The following is a 20,868-nucleotide window of genomic DNA, read 5'->3' on the forward strand; positions in this document are numbered from 1 at the left end:
CTCCCAACAGGACAACGACCAAGACAACGCAGAAGTGGCTTCAGGACAAGTCTCTGAATGTCCTTGAGTGGCCCGCCAGAGCCCGGACTTGAACCCAATCGAACATCTCTGGAGAGACCTGAAAATAGCTGTGCAACGATGCTCCCCATCCAACCCGAAAGAGCTTGAGAGGATCTGCAAAACTCCACAAGTAGTTGTGCCAACTCGAGTCTTAGGTATGTAGCATCATACCCAAAACTTGAGGCTATAATCCCTGCCAAAGGTGCTTCAACAAAGTACCTAGTAAAGAGTCTGAATAGTTATATAAAACATTTTTTTTTGCTTTGTCATTATGGGGTACTATGTGTAGATTAAGTAGTTTTTTTCCCCTCAATCTATTATAGAATAAGGCTGTAATGTAACAAAATGTAGAAAAGTCAAGGCGTCTGAATACTTTACTTTGATATTGATAGAATGGCATCATATATGCGCATAAAAGTTGTTACCACCACCATTTCTCGCATAATACATTTTACAGAGACAAAAAGATTCCACTTTGTCAAGCGTATTTTGTTTTGTCAACATTTGGAAAGTTTACAGACAAATTAGCAGTTTCCATCAGGCCTGTCATTAAAAATATATATACTTTACTCGCATAAAAGGTTATGAAACCTGGTTACAGTAAATAACTTGTTGTATTGTGGGATCGATAAGGCAAATGGTAGTAAATGCCCAACTTAATGTACATTACATTCTAGACCACAGGATTCTACCTGTGTGAAGAACCCACACATCAATGACAAAAATAAATCTTCAACCTACCTTTTTAAAGCAACACATTCACCTCAGTTGACTTTCCACCACCTGGTTTCTAATCGAAATATTTATTTGAATTCACTTGTCACCCCAACTTACTTCACCCAATCTGTACCTGCATAGTGTCCATCACCCTACCCCAACTTACTTCACCCTATCTGTACCTGCATAGTGTCCATCACCCTACCCCAACTTACTTCACCCTATCTGTACCTGCAGTGTCCATCCCCCTACCCACTCCTCATCCATCCACCCTAGATATTTTGTGTCTGTAATTGATATGTAAGCTGTTTGAAAATGTATGTAGTTCTCTCCTTGAGCGGTTGTCATCCATTGATGTTCTGTATTATGTCATGTTTTATGTCAACCCCAGGAAGAGTAGCACTCACCGGTCTCCTTCTCATCCATCCACCCACCCTCAAAAATCTTTCTGTAAAACTTACGTTGCTCTGGACTTTGAAGTCGGACAGCGAGGCCATGAGCTCGTCAAGCTCCCGCGTGGCGGAGGAGGCTGAGATTCTGGCCTGCAGCTGGGAGGGCGTCTCCTCCTCCCCCAACTTCTCTACCACCAATGGGCTGGGCCTAGAGATCAAACAAACAAAAGGTCATAATGATGAGCGTTAAATGACCAAAGTCAAACATGAAAAACACACAGGATATAGCACAATCTGTGAGTAAGATCAAACTGTCTTCAGGAACTTGAGGTGCAGTGCCATTGCTTTGCAGTTAATTGTCCCCCAATTTATGGGAATAGCAACATTTTGGACCAGCCCTAATCCTTACATGGGAGACGGCACAGAACTTTCTTGCTCGTCAAGGAGGCTCTTGGCGCTGAGGCGCACGTCTTCGATGACTGGTGGCCTGGTGGCCACGCTGCGTTTTGGCTTCTCCATGGTAGGGCGAGGCAACTTGCCTGCCCCAGAAACCCCGTTCGCTTGCACATAATGGGTGGTGCTGCTGGAAGGCAGGGGCGGAGCTGACTCTTCTGCAACACAGGAGGAGAAGGAGGAGTTTCAACAACTGCAATGGTCAAGAGACCGTAACTGTTAAATGCTTTTATGTACCAAATAGGGTTTTCTACGTGTGAGTCCTGGTCAAAAGCAGTGCACTATATAGGGAATATGGTGTCATTTGGGATGCACACATAATGGTGTAGCGTACCCTCAGTGGGGAAGGAGGGTGTGTTGTGCTGTACAGCGTTGAGCTCCAGAAGCAGCCGGTCCAGCTCCGACAGGTTGCAGCCCAGGGAGGAGCTCATGGCAGCCTCCGTACTCTTCTGCTTGTTGGGGAAGCTGCAGGACCCAACAGACAGACAAACATCAGTAACAGACATCTGATGTTCATTTTGTCATGTGTCGCTACATGAAGTGTATTGTTTATTATGATCATTATTACCTGTAGACGTGGTCCTCTTCACTTTGGGGTAAGGGGGGGCTACTGCTGTCCCTGGACCACAAGCTTTTCTGTGCAGGGCTGTAGGACTAAGAAAGGACAGGTATATATTTAGAAGTGTAGTAGTGTTCTAGGTAAAACGGTAAATGGGTGAGGGTGTCATGTGGGCACAGGCTTTTGCTCAGTCTTCAAGATTTTATTAGTTGAATCAGATCGGTTACCAACTTGAGCAAAAACCTGAACCCACACCAGCCTTGTGTGTGTATGGGAACACAAATGTGTGTGTGTACCTGTGTGGACAAGGGGGTTGAATCTAGGGGGTCAAGCAAGGTCCCATTCAGGGCCTCAGCAGAGGGAGGTGGTGGTACAGGGGGAGGGGCCTGTCCTCCCGTGGGGAAAGAGTAGGGTGTCTCGTCCGGCAGAAACACTGGCCGCTTGGAGATGTGAGAGGTCGTCGACTCCAAGTCCGCCAGCAATGCATCTAGGAACATAAGAGTTAGACCCTTTTAATATTATGGTGTGATCTCCTATGTCAAACCCTGCATGTGCAGCTAAAAGAACAAGTTATTCTCAACACAAGATTTCTGAGAACCTCAGCGGCATGCAAATCTGCCCTTGTTTCAGAGAAAAACAGAAGCCGTCTCTGTGCCTCGCTATCACCCTCAGTCCCTTTCCTCACAGACGCGGGTGTGCAGGTGTTGGCAGAGAGCTAGACACAGACAGGGGCCTCAATATTCAGCTATACAGTGAGCATAAGTACAATGGCACGTAAGCAAATTAATAACATATTCAGTCTTTAGAAGACCCCCAAAATCAACTTTAACCCTACACTTATTTGATTGCATCTCTCAAGGAGAAGTTTTTTTTTTAGTTGGTAATTCCTAGACCTAATCAATCAATAACGGACAACAAGCCAGCCACTAGTCTACTGTAGTTTCAAATGAATTTGTTGTGCAGGTTTACTGTGATCCGATCTAGAAGAAAAAGAAACGCACACCTATTAAGACGAGGTGCTGGCTAGCGGAGTAGAAAACTTGAAAATAAAAGAGAGCCGAACACTCTAGGAGCTCAGATGCAAAAATGTAATTACCAACGTTTCGACAGCCAAGCTGTCTTCATCAGGGTATAATCACAAACACTGTGGGATGACTTGTTTATATAGTGTCAAAAGACACAGGTGTCTGTAATCATGGCCAAGAGTGGCCTAATATCATTGGTTAATATTAAATATCAAATATTAAAATGTCATACAAAGAACAGCATACCAACAACAAATGGATAGCATACGATCATAGATTAATTTGACTACACAAGTTTACAAACAATTACAATGGCAAAGTCACAATAATCACAAGAATGGCTTCAGATCAAAGTCTACGTTGAGACCGAAGGGCGCAAGGGTCTTTAAATGAAAGATCCAGGCAGCCTCTGTGATCCAGTCATCATATATCCTCCTAGTCATCAATAAGGACACTTGACAGCTTGATGTTCCGGCACTTTCCCAACGTGTCCAAACACAGACAGATGTTAGCAACATTTAGATATCTTAGGAGGAGCAGCAGGGTTGTAACCCACTTCACTGAATCATCTGCACTGTTACCACACCTTTGGTTACTCATTTACCCTGCTGCTCACAAAGTTTCACTGTTAATGGATGTGAAGTAGACAGCAGCGAGACATAAGCTTTCGTAATATTTTACAGTCAAAAGTATACTTCATAAACTATTTATATACACTATTAGTAAACGGTTTCTACATTTTCCTAATTAGAAATCCTTAAAATCCCTTTAAGTAGGTCGTCTACCACAGCTTTCTCTGGTCAGGTTGTAATCGCTCACTGCCAACCAATTGTTGCTTTCCACCTTGATAGACGTGGTCAATCTAGATCATGTTCATCCCATAAGAAACACCCAACCACAATTTCACACTATAAAATGCAGTCATTCTATCTGGGTAAACAAACTGGCTAGCCAGTTAGCCACCCAGTTGGTGGGCAAGAAGAGAATGAGCAAGGTGACATCATCCACAATAATTCTGTATGAACCACCGTAACACACCCATGTTCCTTATACCGAGATTACTTCTCTTAAGCAGTTGCCTCTGATTTCACAAGTGTGTGAAACTGACCATCTTCTGCACTACGAATACGTTCCCTACTCTACACTGGACTTTATTTCAGTCATCAACAATAAACAGAACAAACCAGTGCAACCCATACATTAACTGTGAACGACATATGTATGCACCTACACTTCAAGAAGTCAACAATACAAGGTCACACTAAACATAACTGATGACAAAAAGGTGAGAAAAAAAGGAAACCACAAGAGAAACATGAGTGGAAACAACATACCCGAGGCGATGAAGACGACTAGCACATACACACCCAGGGAGGACGAAGAGAGGAATGCAAAGGAAGACTGAGGAAGAGAGCAACCCAAACCCACTGGCTGACAGGCAGGAACTGCCACCCTTAACACCAGAGACTGGTAATGAGAGAGGAGGGAGGAAAGGGCAGGAGTGGAGGCGTCACTTTTGGTGGCAGCGGGATGATTAGGTTTATCCCTAGCTATGCCAATTTGAAGTTTCAGCCTTCTTGGCTCTCTGAAGGCTGAGGTAAGAGTCTGTTCACACTCACACGACTGCTGCAAAGAACGGTTTACAAACTAGGCAATTAGAGCCAACTCGACAGAGCATTACAAGAAAGCCTGAGAAAAACATGAAAAGGTTGTGGCAGTGATGGAAGGAAAGTTGTGAAAGAGGGGAGGGAGAGAATGGTAGAAAATAATGATATGGTCTGAGTACAATGCCTACAGAGAGAGTGGTGTGAGTGGTAATTAAATGAACCCTTCCTTCACACGGGCTGCTGTTCTGTCGGTTTTCAAGGTTCATTCCAAGTGTGCTTGAGTTCAGTGACCAGGTCATTTAACATAACACACTCCCTCGGTATGGTGTGGCTGAGATGGAGAGTATCCCATGGCCCAAGGAATCATGGATGCTAAAGACAGACAACGGTGACAGCTGGGCTGGGCACTGGATCCAATTTGGCTAGAGTTGGTGTTAGCATCATTAGCATGCTGGATGATGACAGGGTTACCGAAGCAGAGGGGTTTGCTGACCGACTTCGAGATACTGTAAACATCTCAGTGGATTTGATTCTGGATACAGCAGAGCCGGTTGTTTATTCTCCTACAGCCAGATACTCCCTTTAAGGGGAAATATATAGCCTAACAACCAACCAACTGCCCAAAGGGTGTGGGAAAGTAAAAAACCTCTGATTCCAAAACGTTAGCCTTCATTCTGGGCAACAGCAATGCTCAAAGATCCATTTACGCTTGATTTCCAGCAGAAGGGGTTTCAACAAGGTTTTTATGGGGAAGGTCATGTACAAGTACACCTACAAGCAAAGATGTAGAATAGAGAGTCTTTAGACCAAGACCAGCCTCCAGTAATTATTTCTGGTAGTTCTAAGGGCTCAGAACATGAAGGAAACAGATTGCAATAGGTTGTGCACAAAGGAGGCTGGGGTTTTGACATTTCTTGTTGTAGACCTAAGCATTAGTGTGGAGGCCTACAAAAGTGTGTCAGTCCTCTGTGCCAAAGGGCTGATGGGAACATATTACATTTTAGTCATTAACAGATGCTCTTTTCCAGAACAACTTACTGTAGTGAGTGCATACATTAATACTTGTTCTATACTAGTCCCCCATGGGAATCCAATCAGTTGCAAGCACCATGCTCTACCAACAGAGCCACACAGGAACATGCCATGACACATCAGCTCATAGCCAGCCATTCACATGTTCTGTTCTAATAACCAAACTCAAATTTCATTCAGAATGAAGCAACATATTGGGAATGCATTCTAAGGGGTGTGCTAGTGTGCATATTGGAACTAAGCACTCATCTTTGCATACTATTTAGCACGTACCATTTAGTAAAAATGATGCAGTACGCCATGGCCGCAACACAGTAGCGGATTCGGACTGGCTCAGTAGGTAGGGCTGGGCCGAGTGTTGGTGGATTTTTCCCAATTCAACAGACATGCATCGCATTAACCAGCATGAAAATAGCTCATTTCCAATTCAATACATTTCTCTGAATAGAATAGGAATGGAGTTCTAGGCATACTCAGACTGTTGAGGCAGACTATCACAGATACCTTAGCCCATCTATCCTACTTAGACAGAAACTGATCACATTGTTCCAGTTCAACATACACTACCGTTCAAAAGTTTGGGGTAACTTAGAAATGTCCTTGTTTTTGAAAGAAAGGCACATTTTTTGTCCATTAAAATAACATTGTATTGATCAGATATACAGTGTAGACATTGTTCATGTTGTAAATGCCTATTGTAGCTGGAAACGGCAGATTGATGGAATATCTACAGTTGAAGTCAGAAGTTTACATACACTTAGGTTGGAGTCAATAAAACATTTGTCAACCACTCCACAAATTTCTTGTTAACAAACTATAGTTTTGGCAAGTCGGCTAGGACATCTACTTTGTGCATGACACAAGTAATTTTTCCAACAATTGTTAACAGAGATCATTTCACTGAATCACAATTCAAGTGGGTCAGAAGTTTACATACACTAAGTTGACTGTGACTTTAAACAGCTTGGAAAATTCCAGAAGATGATGTCATGGCTTTAGAAGCTTCTGATAGGCTAATTGACATCATTTGAGTCAATTGGAGGTGTACCTGTGGATGTATGTCAAGGCCTAACGTCAAACTCAGTGCCTTTTTGCTTGACATCATGGGAAAATCAAAAGAAAATCAGCCAAGACCTCAGAAAAAAATGTAGCCCTCCACAAGTCTGATTCATCCTTGAGAGCAATTTCTAAATGCCCGAAGGTACCACGTTCATCTGTACAAACAATAGTCCTCAAGTATAAACACCATGGGACCACGCAACCGTAATACTGCTCAGGAAGGAGGCGCGTTTTTTCTCCTAGAGATGAACGTACTTGTGTGCGAAAAGTGCAAATCAATCCCAGAACAACAGCAAAGGACTTTGCGAAGATGCTGGAGGAAACCGGTACAAAAGTATCTATATCCACAGTAAAAAAAGTCCTTTATCGACAACCTGAAAAGGTCGCTCAGCAAGGAAGAAGCCACTGCTCCAAAACCGCCATAAAAAAGCCAGACCACGGTTGTAACTGCACATGGGGACAAAGATCATACTTTTTGGTCTGATAAAACAAAAATAGAACTGTTGGCCATAATGACCATCGTTATGTTTGGAGGAAAAAGGGGGAGGCTTGCAAACCAAAGAACACCATCTTAACCGTGAAGCACAGAAATGTTAGCATCATGTTGTGGGGGTGCTTTACTGCAGGAGGGACTGGTGCACTTCACAAAATAGATAGCATTATGAGGATTTGAAAATTATGTGGATATATTGAAGCATCTCAAGACATCAGTCAGGAAGTTAAAGATTGTCCATTTGGAAGACCCATTTGCGACCAATGACCTCAAGCATACTTCCAAAGTTGTGGCAAAATGCCTCGATATTGGAGTGACCATCACAAAGCTCTGACCTCAATCCCATAGAAAATTTGTGGGCAGAACTGAAAAAGCAGGTGCGAGCAAGGAGGCCTACAACCTGACTCAGTTACAGCTCTGTCAGGAGGAATGGGCCAAAATTCAGCCAATTTATTGTGGAAAGCTTGTAGAAGGCTACCCGAAACATTTGACCCAAGTTAAACAATTGAAAGGCAATGCTACCAAGTACTAATTGAGTGTATGTACACTTCTGACCCACTGGGAATGTGATGAAAGAAATAAAAGCTGAAATAAATCAATAATTCTCTGACAATTCACATTCTTAAAATAAAGTGGTGATCCTAACTGGCCTAAGAAAGAAAAGCCAAAATGAGGTTAACATCCTGGCATTTAAACCATACTTGATTTTTGAAAATTCACATAAAACATTTAAGCATAATGAGAACGTGTCATTTCCTGCTATTCGTTGATTTCAGTAGTGCATCCCCAGGACTCTATTTTCTAAATGTTGCATAATATTAAATGTTATTTTTAGCATACTCAACCTACTATTTAGAACACAAAGTATGGGTATTCGGACATGGCAAGAGTCTCCTCGGCTCGCCTGCAGCTGGGAGATAGCATTTCAACCTCAGAATACTAAACCAATCCTCTTCCATAAAATGCTGACATTCCATAAATGTAATATACAGTCAAAAAGACATGGGCCGTATTGGAGAACAAGTTCCTAAACCAGTCGCCCAACAGTGAGTAACTAGGACGACTTGAGCTCCCTGTTAAGAGGTTGAGAACCCCTGGCTTAAATAAGAAGCCTAAAGCCCCTAAATATACCCATCACCAGAGCGGTGTGCTTGGGTGAAGAGCATGACCAAACTGCAGGATCCGCAACCACAAAGAAGCTTCTAGACTTTTCTTTGCAGTTCCATCACGACCAAATGTGATCCGATTCAGGAAAATAGGCTTATGTCGCAAGCCACAACAGGAGAGCCCTTTGAACGTACATTTTTTTAATAATTTTTTGGGCAGAAAAGCCTTCTTGAACATGTGAACTTTCATGTGCCTTAATATCAAACTTGTATGTCATCTGTAAATACGAATAAAATTGTTAAATTACGAGCCTAGTTGGTTAGCCACAGAGAGATAATGTATGGGCTGGACATGCAGAGATATGAGTTTGGATTGGTCTGCGGTGTTGCATTTTGTGTCGAGAAAATGAGATGCTCGTAATGCAGTTAGCTAACATTGAACCTATTGGTTAACTTTAGCTAGCTATGACAATCAGTTTATATTGCTAGTTAAAGCTTGCTGTTAGCTAGCCAGCTGAAGTTCGGTGGCTGGCTAGCTACAGTAGCTAACATTACCTGTATTAACTAGAGGTCGACCGATTATGATTTTTCAACACCGATACCGATTATTGGAGAACCAAAAAAGCCAATACTGATTAAATCTGCCAATTTTTTTTTTTACATCTGTGTAATAATGACAATTACAACAATACTGAATGAACACTTATTTTAAGTAAATATAATACATCAATTAAAATCAATTTAGCCTCAAATAAATAATGAAACATGTTCAATTTGGTTTAAATAATACAAAAACAAAGTGATGGAGAAGTGAAAGTGCAATATGTGCCATGTAAAAAAGATAACGTTTAAGTTCCTTGCTCAGAACATATGAAAGTTGGTGGTTCCTTTTAACATGAGACTTCAATATTCCAGGGTAAGAGGTTTTAGGTTGTAGTTAATATAGAATTTATAGGACTATTTCGCTCTATACCATTTGTATTTCATATACCTTTGACGATTGCATGTTCTTATAGGCACTTTAGTATTGCCAGTGTAACAGTATAGCTTCCGTCCCTCTCCTCACTCCTCCCTGGGCTCGAACCAGCAACACAACGACAACAGCCACCCTCGAAGCAGCGTTACCCATGCAGAGCAAGGGAAACAACCACCCAAAGGCTCAGAGCGAGTGAAGTTTGAAACGCTATTAGCGCGTGCTAACCATTTCACTTCGGTTACATCAGCCTCATCTGGGGAGTTGATAGGCTTGAAGTCATAAACAGCGCAATGCTTGACGCACAACGAGGAGCTGCTGGCAAAACGCAAAGAAAGTGCTGTTTGAATTAATGTTTACGCACCTGCTTCTGCCTACCACCGCTCAGTCAGCTACTTAGATACTTGTATGCTCAGTCAGATTATATGCAACACAGGACACGCTAGATAATATCTAATAATATCATCAACCATGTGTAGTTAACTAGTGATTATGATTGATTGTTTTTATAAGATACGTTTAATGCTAGCTAGCAACTTACCTTGGCTTACTGCATTCGCGTAACAGGCAGTCTCCTTGTGGAGTGCAACGAGAGAGAGGCAGGTCGTTATTGCGTTGGACTAGTTAACTGTAAGGTTGTAAGATTGGATCCCCCGAGCTGACAAGGTAAAAATCTGTCATTCTGCCCCTGAACAAGGCAGTTGACCTAGGAACGATGGGTTATCATTGAAAATAAGAATGTGTTCTTAACTGACTTGCCTAGTTAAATAAAAAGGTATAAAAACAAAATTAAAAAAAAATTAATAATAATATTTAAAAAATACAAATCGCCAAAAAAATAGATTTCTGATTGTTATGAAAACGGCCCTAATTAATCGGCCATTTCGATTAATCGGTCGACCTCTAGTAGGAACTGCGTATAGTCAAATCTCAGAATGCCATTTCACATCTATTGTATAATAATGCTAAAATATTTGTTTCTGTAATTTGTTTTTCAGCATCAAATCAGTAGAACACGCCCGACTCTCATCCACCAGTCATACTGTCATCAAAAATAGAGCTGGCCCAAGCAAGCAAAGGCAGCAGCGCAGTCAGCTACATGCACCATTTCTTCACCAACTACAGCTTTAGGAAAACACGTGTGGAACTGAATTGTGATAACTGCAGTGGAAAAAACAAAAACAAGTTTGTGCTATGGTATTGTGCCTGGTGGACCCTGCACAAGCTCCACCACAATCTGGACCGTCACTTCCTGATCACAGGCCACACCAAGTTTGCCCCTGACTGGTGCTTCGGTCTCATCAAGCAACGCTTCAGAAAGACCAGAGTGAACACTTTGTCTGAGATTGTTAGTGTTGAAGTCCGCACTGTGACAGGGGTTAACATCCCACAGCTGGTTGGACAGGAGGATGATATGGTGCTGGTGGAAAGCTATGGTTGGCAACAACACCTGACTCCGCACTTCAGGCCGCTGCCACAGATCAAACAGTACAAGCACTTCATTGTGTGAGGTTATTCTTATCTAAACTTGGGAGGTGTATTGGTGTTGTAATATCAGATTTTTTTGTTCCCCATTTTACAGTTTCGATGCTCTGGAGTCTGGTGTTGTCGCCAAGGAGCGGTCGGACTGTCGGGACCAGGTTTCAGCTGCTGCGCATCCTTCCTCCCATAGATGGTCTCATTTGATTGAGAAGATCAGGGAGTTTTGCGACAAAGAGGCTATGGACATCACGTCCTAAACCAAAGTCAAGGGCAGGACAGAAACAGGCTCTCTGAATGTAGATTCCGTTGTTCTTGCGTGGTTCGGACAGACCAGTCATTAGCATTATCTGCAGTGCCTCTATTCAAATGACACACACACACACAGCTGCTATTATTATAATAAAAGTTATCCTGCTGCTCAGTCACTTCACCCCTGATTGTATGCATAGAACTACCTCATATCACTGATATCGTTATTGTACACACACACTCATTTATATTGACACTGTCTGATATTGCTACTATGCAAGTAACCATTTGGCTGTACCGTTTACACCTTCTGTAGAGACCATCCACTTCAATCAATATTCATCATATATCAATATTTTTCTATGTGGTCATAACATGATTATGTGACATACCCCAACAATATCATGTGACCGTATCAAGTGTCCACCACAAACATATGGCACATGCTTCCGTTTATGTACTGTACATGTGCACCTTACTCAGGTTGCATGGGCTTAACTTACAGTGGGGCAAAAAAGTCATTTGTGGGGGGGCATTTAGTCAGCCACCAATTGTGCAAGTTCTCCCACTTAAAAAGATGAGGCCTGTAATTTTCATCATAGGTACACTTCAACTATGACAGACAAAATTAGAAGAAGAAAAATCCAGAAAATCACATTGTAGGATTTTTTATGAATTTATTTGCAAATTATGGTGGAAAAATAAGTATTTGGTCACCTACAAACAAGCAAGATTTCTGGCTCTCACAGACCTGTAACTTCTTCTTTAAGAGGCTCCTCTGTCCTCCACTCGTTACCTGTATTTTTTTTCTCATTTTGTCTGTAACAGTTGAAGTGTACCTATGATGAAAATGACAGGCCTCATCTTTTTAAGTGGGAGAACTTGAGCAATTGGTGGCTGACTAAATACTTTTTTGCCCCACTCTATGTATGGATTACTATGTGATAAGTGCATGTGTAACAGTATATAAAGTAGGCTAATGTACTGGTGTGAAGGAATTTTGGCAGTGGTGTAAAGTACTTGAAAGTACTACTTAATTAAGTAGCTTTTTGTGGTATCTGTACATTACTTTACTATAACATTTTTGGCTACTTTTACTCAATAGAGTTTCCTTGACACCCAAAAGTACTGGTTACATTTTGACAGGGAAATTGTCCAATTCACACACTTATCAAGAGAACATCCCTGGTCATCCCAACTGCCTCCGGTCTGGCCGACTCACTAAACACAAATGCTTTGTTTGTTGGAGCGTGCCCCTGGCTGGCTTCAAAAAAAGAAAAAACAACAACTGATTGTGCCATCTGGTTAAATAAGGAATTTGAAATTATTTATACTTTGGGGTTATAGCATTTCTTTAACATGACCCATCAATTTAGCCAAGTGTGTCTGGGTAAGTGTCTATAAAATGTATCTGGACACTATGTTAACCTGGAATTGTTCTTTATTGTAGGCTACCACACACACACACTACACACTGTTTAGCACATGACCTCACATGTGAATCCTTAAAAGAGCGATGATGGGGCTGGCTGAATGGGTGTAGACAACGGAGAGCACCCCAGTAGGTACCAAGACTTTCAAAGGCTCTTTTCTCAAAAGTGAGTTTACAAGTTGATCAACCTTCAAAGCAGAATTACTTTCCCATTGTTCCTCAATTGCAGTGTATGATATACCATTTTCTAGCTTTGAGTATCTACTTTTATCCAATGTAAAAATATAAATTTTTGCTACATAAGACTGATTTGAGCCGGTCAGTCACAAATACTAAACAATAGGCTGACACCTGGATGAAGTGAAGACTAGAGGAGAGTTGAAGGGTGTCACAACAGAAGTGGGTTGGTGTGACCGTGGAGACTCCCTCCCAGTACAACTGAACTGTGTTTCTTAATTACGATGTCACCTTGAGCACAGAGTCACTTAGGATTCATTACACATACAGACAGAGAGAGAGAGAGAGCGCGACAAAGACAGCAGTGCTGCCCTGTTCTGAACCAATTGCAACTTTCCTAAGTCCTTTTTTGTGGCACCGGACCACACGACTGAAGTTGTCCAGGTGTGACAATTCTAGGGCCTGTAGGACCTGCCTTGTTGAATGTGCTTTTAAAGAAGGTAGAGCAGCGCCTTATCATGGACATACTGATACAACAGTAGCGAAGATGTGAAGAAGTATGTTTTGACCATGACTAAACTCCAAGCAGTTTAGTCACCTCAACTTGCCCAATTTCCACATGATTTAATACAAGATTTAGTTGAAGTTTAGGGTTTCGTGAATGATTTGTCCCAAATACAATGCTTTTAGTTTTAGAAATATTTAGGAATTTCAGGAACTTATCCCTTTCCACACACTCAACCTAACTGCCACTAAGTGCTGCAGTCATCCACAGCCAGTGGCTTTCCTCAAAGCCAGTGGCTTTCCTCAAAGCCAGTGGCTTTCCTCAAAGCCAGTGGCTTTCCTCAAAGCCAGTGGCTTTCCTCAAAGCCAGTGGCTTTCCTCAAAGCCAGTGGCTTTCCTCAAAGCCAGTGGCTTTCCTCAAAGCCAGTGGCTTTCCTCAAAGCCAGTGGCTTTCCTCAAAGCCAGTGGCTTTCCTCAAAGTCAGTGGCTTTCCTCAAAGCCAGTGGCTTTCCTCAAAGCCAGTGGCTTTCCTCAAAGTCAGTGGCTTTCCTCAAAGTCAGTGGCTTTCCTCAAAGTCAGTGGCTTTCCTCAAAGTCAGTGGCTTTCCTCAAAGTCAGTGGCTTTCCTCAAAGTCAGTGGCTTTCCTCAAAGTCATTAAAGATTGACATGCCACTTTTTTAATATTTTTTTTTTTAAATGGGCCTATCCATGTAAAAAGGCAGGCCTTCGCTAAGACACTTCTGCCCATCTTCAATTATTGTGCCTTGAATGATCGGGTCTTCAAATATCCCTTGCTTTTAAGTTACGATTAGCATCCCCCTCTTCAAAGGGGGAGACACCCTGGACCCAAACTGTTACAGACCTATATCCATCCTGCCCATCTAAGGTCTTCGAAAGCCTAGTCAACAAACAGATCACTGACCATCTCGAATCCCACCGTACCTTCTCCGCTGTGCAATCTGGTTTCCGAGCCGGTCACAGGTGCATCTCAGCCACGCTCAAGGTACTAAACGATATCACAACCGCCATCGATAAAAGACAGTACTGTGCAGCAGTCTTCATCGATCTGGCCAAGGCTTTCGACTCTGTCAATCCCCGCATTCTTATCGGCAGACTCAGTAGCCTCGGTTTTTCTAATGACTGCCGTGCCTGGTTCACCAACTACTTTGCAGACAGAGTTCAGTGTGTCAAATCAGAGGGCATGTTGTCTGGTCCTCTGGCAGTCTATGGGGGTGCCACAGGGTTCAATTCTCGGACCGACTCTTTTCTCTGTATATATCAAGGATATTGCTCTTGCTGCGGGAGATTCCCTGATCCACCTCTATGCAGACGACATCATTCTGTATACTTCTGGCCCTTCCTTGGACACTGTGCTATCTAACCTCCAAATGAGCTTCAATGCCATACAACACTCCTTCCGTGGCCTCCCAACTGCTCTTAAACGCTAGTAAAACCAAATGCATGCTTTTCAACCGTTCGCTGCCTGCACCCGCACGCCCGACTAGCATCACCACCCTGGATGGTTCCGACCTAGAATATGTGGACATCTATAAGTACCTAGGTGTCTGGCTAGACTGTGAACTCGCCTTCCAGACTCATATCAAACATCTCCAATCTAAAATCAGATCTAGAGTCGGCTTTCTATTCCGCAACAAAGCCTCCTTCACTAACGCCGCCAAACTTACCCTAGTGAAACTGACTATCCTACCGATCCTTGACTTTGGCGATGTCATCTACAAAATAGCTTCCAATACTCTACTCAGCAAACTGGATGCAGTTTATCACAGTGCCATCCGTTTTGTTACTAAAGCACCTTATACCACCCACCACTGCGACCTGTATGCTCTAGTCGGCTGGCCCTCGCTACATATTCGTCGCCAGACCCACTGGCTCCAGGTCATCTACAAGTCCATGCTAGGTAAAGCTCCGCCTCATCTCAGTTCACTGGTCACGATGGCAACACCCACAGCACGCGTGCCAGCAGGTGTATCTCACTGATCATCCCTAAAGCCAACACATTTGGCCGCCTTTCCTTACAGTTCTCTGCTGCCTGTGACTGGAACGAATTGCAAAAATCTCTGAAGTTGGCGACTTTTAGCTCCCTCACCAACTTCAAACATCTGCTATCTGAGCAGCTAACCGATCGCTGCAGCTGTACATAGTCCATCGGTAAATAGCCCACCCAATTTACCTACCTACCTCAGATAAATATAAACAACTTTTCTACCCTTTTGCACACCAGTATCTCTACCTGTACATGTCCATCTGATCATTTATCACTCCAGTGTTAATCTGCAAAATTGTAATTATCCGCCTACCTCCTCATGCCTTTTGCACACAATGTATATAGACTCTTTCTTTCCACTGTGCTATTGATTTGTTTATTGTTTACTCCATGTGTAACTCTGCGTTGTCTGTTCACACTGCTATGCTTTATCTTGGCCAGGTCGCAGTTGTAAATGAGAACTTGTTCTCAACTAGCCTACCTGGTTAAATAAAGGTGAAATAAAAAAAATACAAAATGGATTTGCCACACTAACACAGACAAAATGCTTGATCAGAACATGTCGTCAATTATTCAGCCATACATGCTTTTTTACTGGATGATGGATGATGTGTAGCTAACCCGGTATATAAAATAGATAAGATGCCGTCAGCTAATGGGTTTCAGGATTGCATATTTTTCACCATTCTGCTTCATTCTAATCAAAATCAAACAGTGTATGTTGCAGACAGAAGAGGGCGACATTCAATTGTTAAAAGAGAGGGAGGGACTTGGCAGAACTGTCAACATGAGGGCTTTAAATGTCATTGTGTGTTACCATCTTGAACATAGGCTACTTGATATAGGGAGAAGGGACATGTATTGTAATAGGCAGGGGCACAACTGGGGGGGGAACATAATTAGTATAATTTTTTATATCCAGTCGGATAAACACTTCGAGGTGTCCACATGGTTCTAAAGCACACCGTTGCCTCGTTTGTATCACCAGGGGGGAAAAAAAATGCCAATCCAGAATGTGTGTGTGTGTGTGGGGGGGGGGGACATGTCCCGTCCCCAGTGAAAGTTGTACCCGTTAATAGGCCAATATATGTCAATCATCCCAACGAGAGAGTGGACAGAAATCTGCCATGGTTATGTTGAGCATTCCTTCCTGTGTATCAACTGTGTGCCCCCTCTCTCTTCATCATCTAATCTGATGGGCAGCAAGGTGTACGGGAATTTCTGACATGCTGTCACCGCCTCGCTTTTTAGATATATATTTTTTTTTAAATAAATGAGAGATGTTGAGCCTCCAGTGTCAGAGTAGGTTTACCAATACTGACTGTTAAAATGTCAGTTGAGTGGCTTTTGAATATGACATGAGCTGGCAAGCTATTTGAGAGACGCTGCAAACAAACACACACCCTCTCCAGGTCAGTGACAGGCAGAACTCTGTTGGGAATTCCAGCCGCTTCTGCGACAACATTCACAGGTGCCTACCCACTAAAACTAGAGTAAACACATTCAGGCAACCTAATGCATACCAAAAAGTCCCAGAATAATCTTAAATTGAGCACACAGACACACGAGGCTGAGTGTTCAAAAATAAAAAAGGGACACAAAAAATACCCTAGTAACACATCCCATTAACACTTCCTGTCCAAGACCCTGTGCACATCATGTTTTTTTTAATATATATTACAAAAAACACAAGGAAGGGTTAACATTAACGTAATAGAACATGAAGGACAAGCAATACAGCATCAAGACACTATCAAACATGTAACAGAGCCATCAGTGTGAGGGTGCGTGTTTCCTTTTTCATGATAATAACCTTGTGAAACCCGAACGCTCCAAGATCCCCCCCCACAGTTCCCCAATAGCTGTCCCTCAACCAGTCGAGACCCTTCCCACAGCCCCCCCCCCCCCCCCCCCCACAAAAATACAATTCATTCCATTCCCTACCCCCAAGAACCCCCCAATGCACCAACAACCAAGAAAATGAACTAAAAAGAGAACAAAGGAAGACAGAAGAAAACAGCAAACACAAAAAAGAATCCATTTAAAACAAAGGACATCAAGGACAACTGAAATCATAACAGCAATGTCTACTTTATATGTTTGTGTGCATGTCTGGCACTATTACATGTATGTATGTTCTCATATGTGTTTATTTGAATGAAAGTGTGTGTGTGTATGCATGTGTTCAAACACCTGCACGGCATCAGCGTCAGGCAAACCGGCATTAGTTGTAAAAACACTGCCACTTTGTGTCATTCAAATGTACTTTTTTTTACCCTTTATCTTTTGACCATCATTCTCTCTCACACACAGCAACTCCACTCCCACTTGTCTCCAATTCCACATACCAACCCTCAGCTTCCCTCAGGCCATCCCATCTATATCTGCTGGCCACCCACTTCGTGTTTCTACGCAACACATATCTTTCAACTATGCTATGATGTTTAATGTACAATTTCAATCTACAGGTTGCGTGTTGAAGATCAATACTTTTACTAAGAGTATTAGTATATTAGTAATTGACTGACCTGGTCTCTCCAGATCTCCTAACAGTACTATTTCTAGTGTCAATTTTAGATCAATGCTGGGCATTTTCAGCCGTTCCTGTACCTGAAACCAGAAACAGGCTACCTGAGGGCAATACCAAAATAAAATAGTCTTTTGATTCTGTATCCTCACAACAAAATCTGCAGAGCTTTGATGATTTTATGCCCCAAATATTCAAAATGTTTTTGGTGGCAAGAATTCTACATAATAATTTTAGCTGAAAAGCACAAAGTCTTGAATCTTGTGTTGTTTTATATATAAAAACTCACACCCTGTACCATGGAATCGGTACATCAAAAAAGCTCTTAAACTATTTTGCAATCTGTATGGTACAGTTGTCAACATCCTGGTCCTCAAGTGAAACTGCTATACATTCCTATTTATGCTATGTTTATTCCTCTGCCAGTTTTTATCCTTTATACTGGGCAGACAGACCAGTTCTCTACCTCCTCCCGCTGCCACCTGCCTCCTCCATTTTTGGGGTGATGCTGTCATGAATTGGTTGTACTCTTGGATTGAGCAGACCTTCCCGTACAATTCTGATAACTCCATGAAAGACATAACTCTACCATTCCAAGTTACAATATTGTTTAAGAATTTTACCAACCAGCACATTTGAGTTCAGACATAATACTTGTTCTATCTTTTCAGGGGGATGAAATTGAAGCCAGCTCTGCAATGCTTGTTTGAAAAATTAGATACTTTTATCCTTAGTATAATTTTCAATTAATTGAAAATGGGACATGGCAATCTGCACAAAGGCAAAAAGGCCATTTTTAAACAATGGATGAGCTTTTCTTATTAATCTACTTGAGAACCATTTAAGGTTCAAATAAAACTTCTGAATGAGTGAAGCTTTTAGAGAGGTGCTTTTATATTTAAATCTCAACCCACCCAATTCATATTCACTTTATTTTTTTTATTTTTATTTTTTTTTCACCTTTATTTAACCAGGTAGGCTAGTTGAGAACAAGTTCTCATTTACAACTGCGACCTGGCCAAGATAAAGCATAGCAGTGTGAGCATACAACAAAGAGTTACACATGGAGTAAACAATTAACAAGTCAATAACACAGTAGAAAACAAAGGGGGGGTCTATATACAATGTGTGCAAAAGGCATGAGGTAGGCAAATAATTACAATTTTGCAGATTAACACTGGAGTGATAAAAGATCAGATGGTCATGTACAGGTAGAGATATTGGTGTGCAGAAGAGCAGAAAAGTAAATAAATAAAAACAGTATGGGGATGAGGTAGGTGAAAAGGGTGGGCTATTTACCAATAGACTATGTACAGCTGCAGTGATCGGTTAGCTGCTCAGATAGATGATGTTTGAAGTTGGTGAGGGAGATAAAAGTCTCCAACTTCAGCGATTTTTGCAATTCGTTCCAGTCACAGGCAGCAGAGTACTGGAACGAAAGGCGGCCAAATGAGGTGTTGGCTTTAGGGATGATCAGTGAGATACACCTGCTGGAGCGCGTGCTACGGATGGGTGTTGCCATCGTGACCAGTGAGCTGAGATAAGGCGGAGCTTTACCTAGCATAGACTTGTAGATGACCTGGAGCCAGTGGGTCTGGCGACGAATATGTAGCGAGGGCCAGCCGACTAGAGCATACAAGTCGCAGTGGTGGGTGGTATAAGGTGCTTTAGTGACAAAACGGATGGCACTGTGATAGACTGCATCCAGTTTGCTGAGTAGAGTGTTGGAAGCCATTTTGTAGATGACATCGCCGAAGTCGAGGATCGGTAGGATAGTCAGTTTTACTAGGGTAAGCTTGGCGGCTTGAGTGAAGGAGGCTTTGTTGCGGAATAGAAAGCCGACTCTTGATTTGATTTTCGATTGGAGATGTTTGATATGAGTCTGGAAGGAGAGTTTGCAGTCTAGCCAGAGTACCTAGGTACAAGCATATATATATATATATATGCTTGTTTTATTTTGTCTGGTTTAACGTCCCAGATAAAGCTAATCATTTTTTGCTCAAATGATTTGAAAAACAAAATCAGGAGTAGGCAGCGCCACAAGTAAGTGAGTAAACTAAGATTTAACTATGGAGTTAATCAGGACAATTTTCCCATAAATACAGGTATTTACCTCTCCATGGTTGCAGGATCTTGTCTATTTTTAAAAGTTTTCTATTGAAATGCATTGTGGAGAGCTTATTTATATATTTTGTGATATGAATACCATCAAATGTATTTTTTTGCATCACAAGATTGAAGTGTAAGAAGCCTCCAGTTTTTTAGATAGACCGGGTCTTTATATTTGCCATCTGGCTCTTTTCTTTTTATAATAAAGAAAGCAGACCTTCCTGCTTAGTACCTGACAGACTACCATTTCTATAAGAGTATTTAAAACAAACTAACAATGGAGCTTTAAGTATATAAAAAAAATACTGACAAAAAAAAAAAAATACTGATATACCTCTACCGGTATGCCATCAAGCCCTGGGGGTTTTCCAGACTGAAAGGATTTAATTGCCTCAAAAAAGTTCTTCCTCTGTAATCTGGCCTTCGTACTGATCTTTCTGTACATTTGTTAGTTTTCCATTTTTTTATATTATTTGGAAATAATTCCTTACCGTAAATCTTCATTCATTGGGAGAGGATGAGACGGAAAAGAGAACATCTGCCTAAAATAATTAGCTTCCCCTTTTAAAATATAAATTGGAGAATCATAAATGGCTCCGTCTTCAGTAACGAGTTTCTGCAAATTCTTTTTGTTAGCTTTCCTGTATTGGAGTTTCAGGAATAATTGTGTGAATTGTTCTCCATATTCCATCCAGTTTGCTTTATTTTTGTAATATATCATTCTTGAAAAAGTTCAAGTTCTTTTTGTTTAACCTCTAACTTATTTTGTATCTCTGTAGTATCATTTTTATTGTTATCTACCTGTACTATTAGTTAATGGATTTCCCTTGTTAGTCTTGCCTCTTTAGCCAGAAACTGCCATTTTATTATTGATGAATATTGAATAACTCCTGGAGGTACATTTAAA

General features: G+C 41.8%; 1 protein-coding gene across 2 annotated transcripts in view; it reads right to left on the minus strand.

Moving 5' to 3' along the window:
• LOC109891250 (paxillin) overlaps positions 1 to 20,868 on the minus strand; it is a 50,773-nt gene that overhangs the window by 9,719 nt on the left and 20,186 nt on the right. The window contains exons 1-6 of one of the 2 annotated variants that reach the window (XM_031825393.1): positions 4,541 to 4,636; positions 2,478 to 2,668; positions 2,191 to 2,276; positions 1,957 to 2,087; positions 1,579 to 1,780; positions 1,239 to 1,377 (exon numbers count right to left, since the gene is read on the minus strand). In XM_031825393.1, coding sequence (XP_031681253.1) covers positions 1,239 to 1,377; positions 1,579 to 1,780; positions 1,957 to 2,053 — 438 coding nt within the window. In that variant the 5' untranslated portion in view covers positions 2,054 to 2,087; positions 2,191 to 2,276; positions 2,478 to 2,668; positions 4,541 to 4,636. Of the gene's footprint in view, positions 1 to 1,238; positions 1,378 to 1,578; positions 1,781 to 1,956; positions 2,088 to 2,190; positions 2,277 to 2,477; positions 2,669 to 4,540; positions 4,637 to 20,868 lie in introns of those variants that run through there. The other variant, XM_020483652.2, reaches the window with a different exon arrangement.

The sequence above is a fragment of the Oncorhynchus kisutch genome, linkage group LG5 (assembly GCF_002021735.2).
Source record: "Oncorhynchus kisutch isolate 150728-3 linkage group LG5, Okis_V2, whole genome shotgun sequence".
In the NCBI taxonomy this organism is placed as follows: Eukaryota; Metazoa; Chordata; class Actinopteri; order Salmoniformes; family Salmonidae; genus Oncorhynchus; species Oncorhynchus kisutch.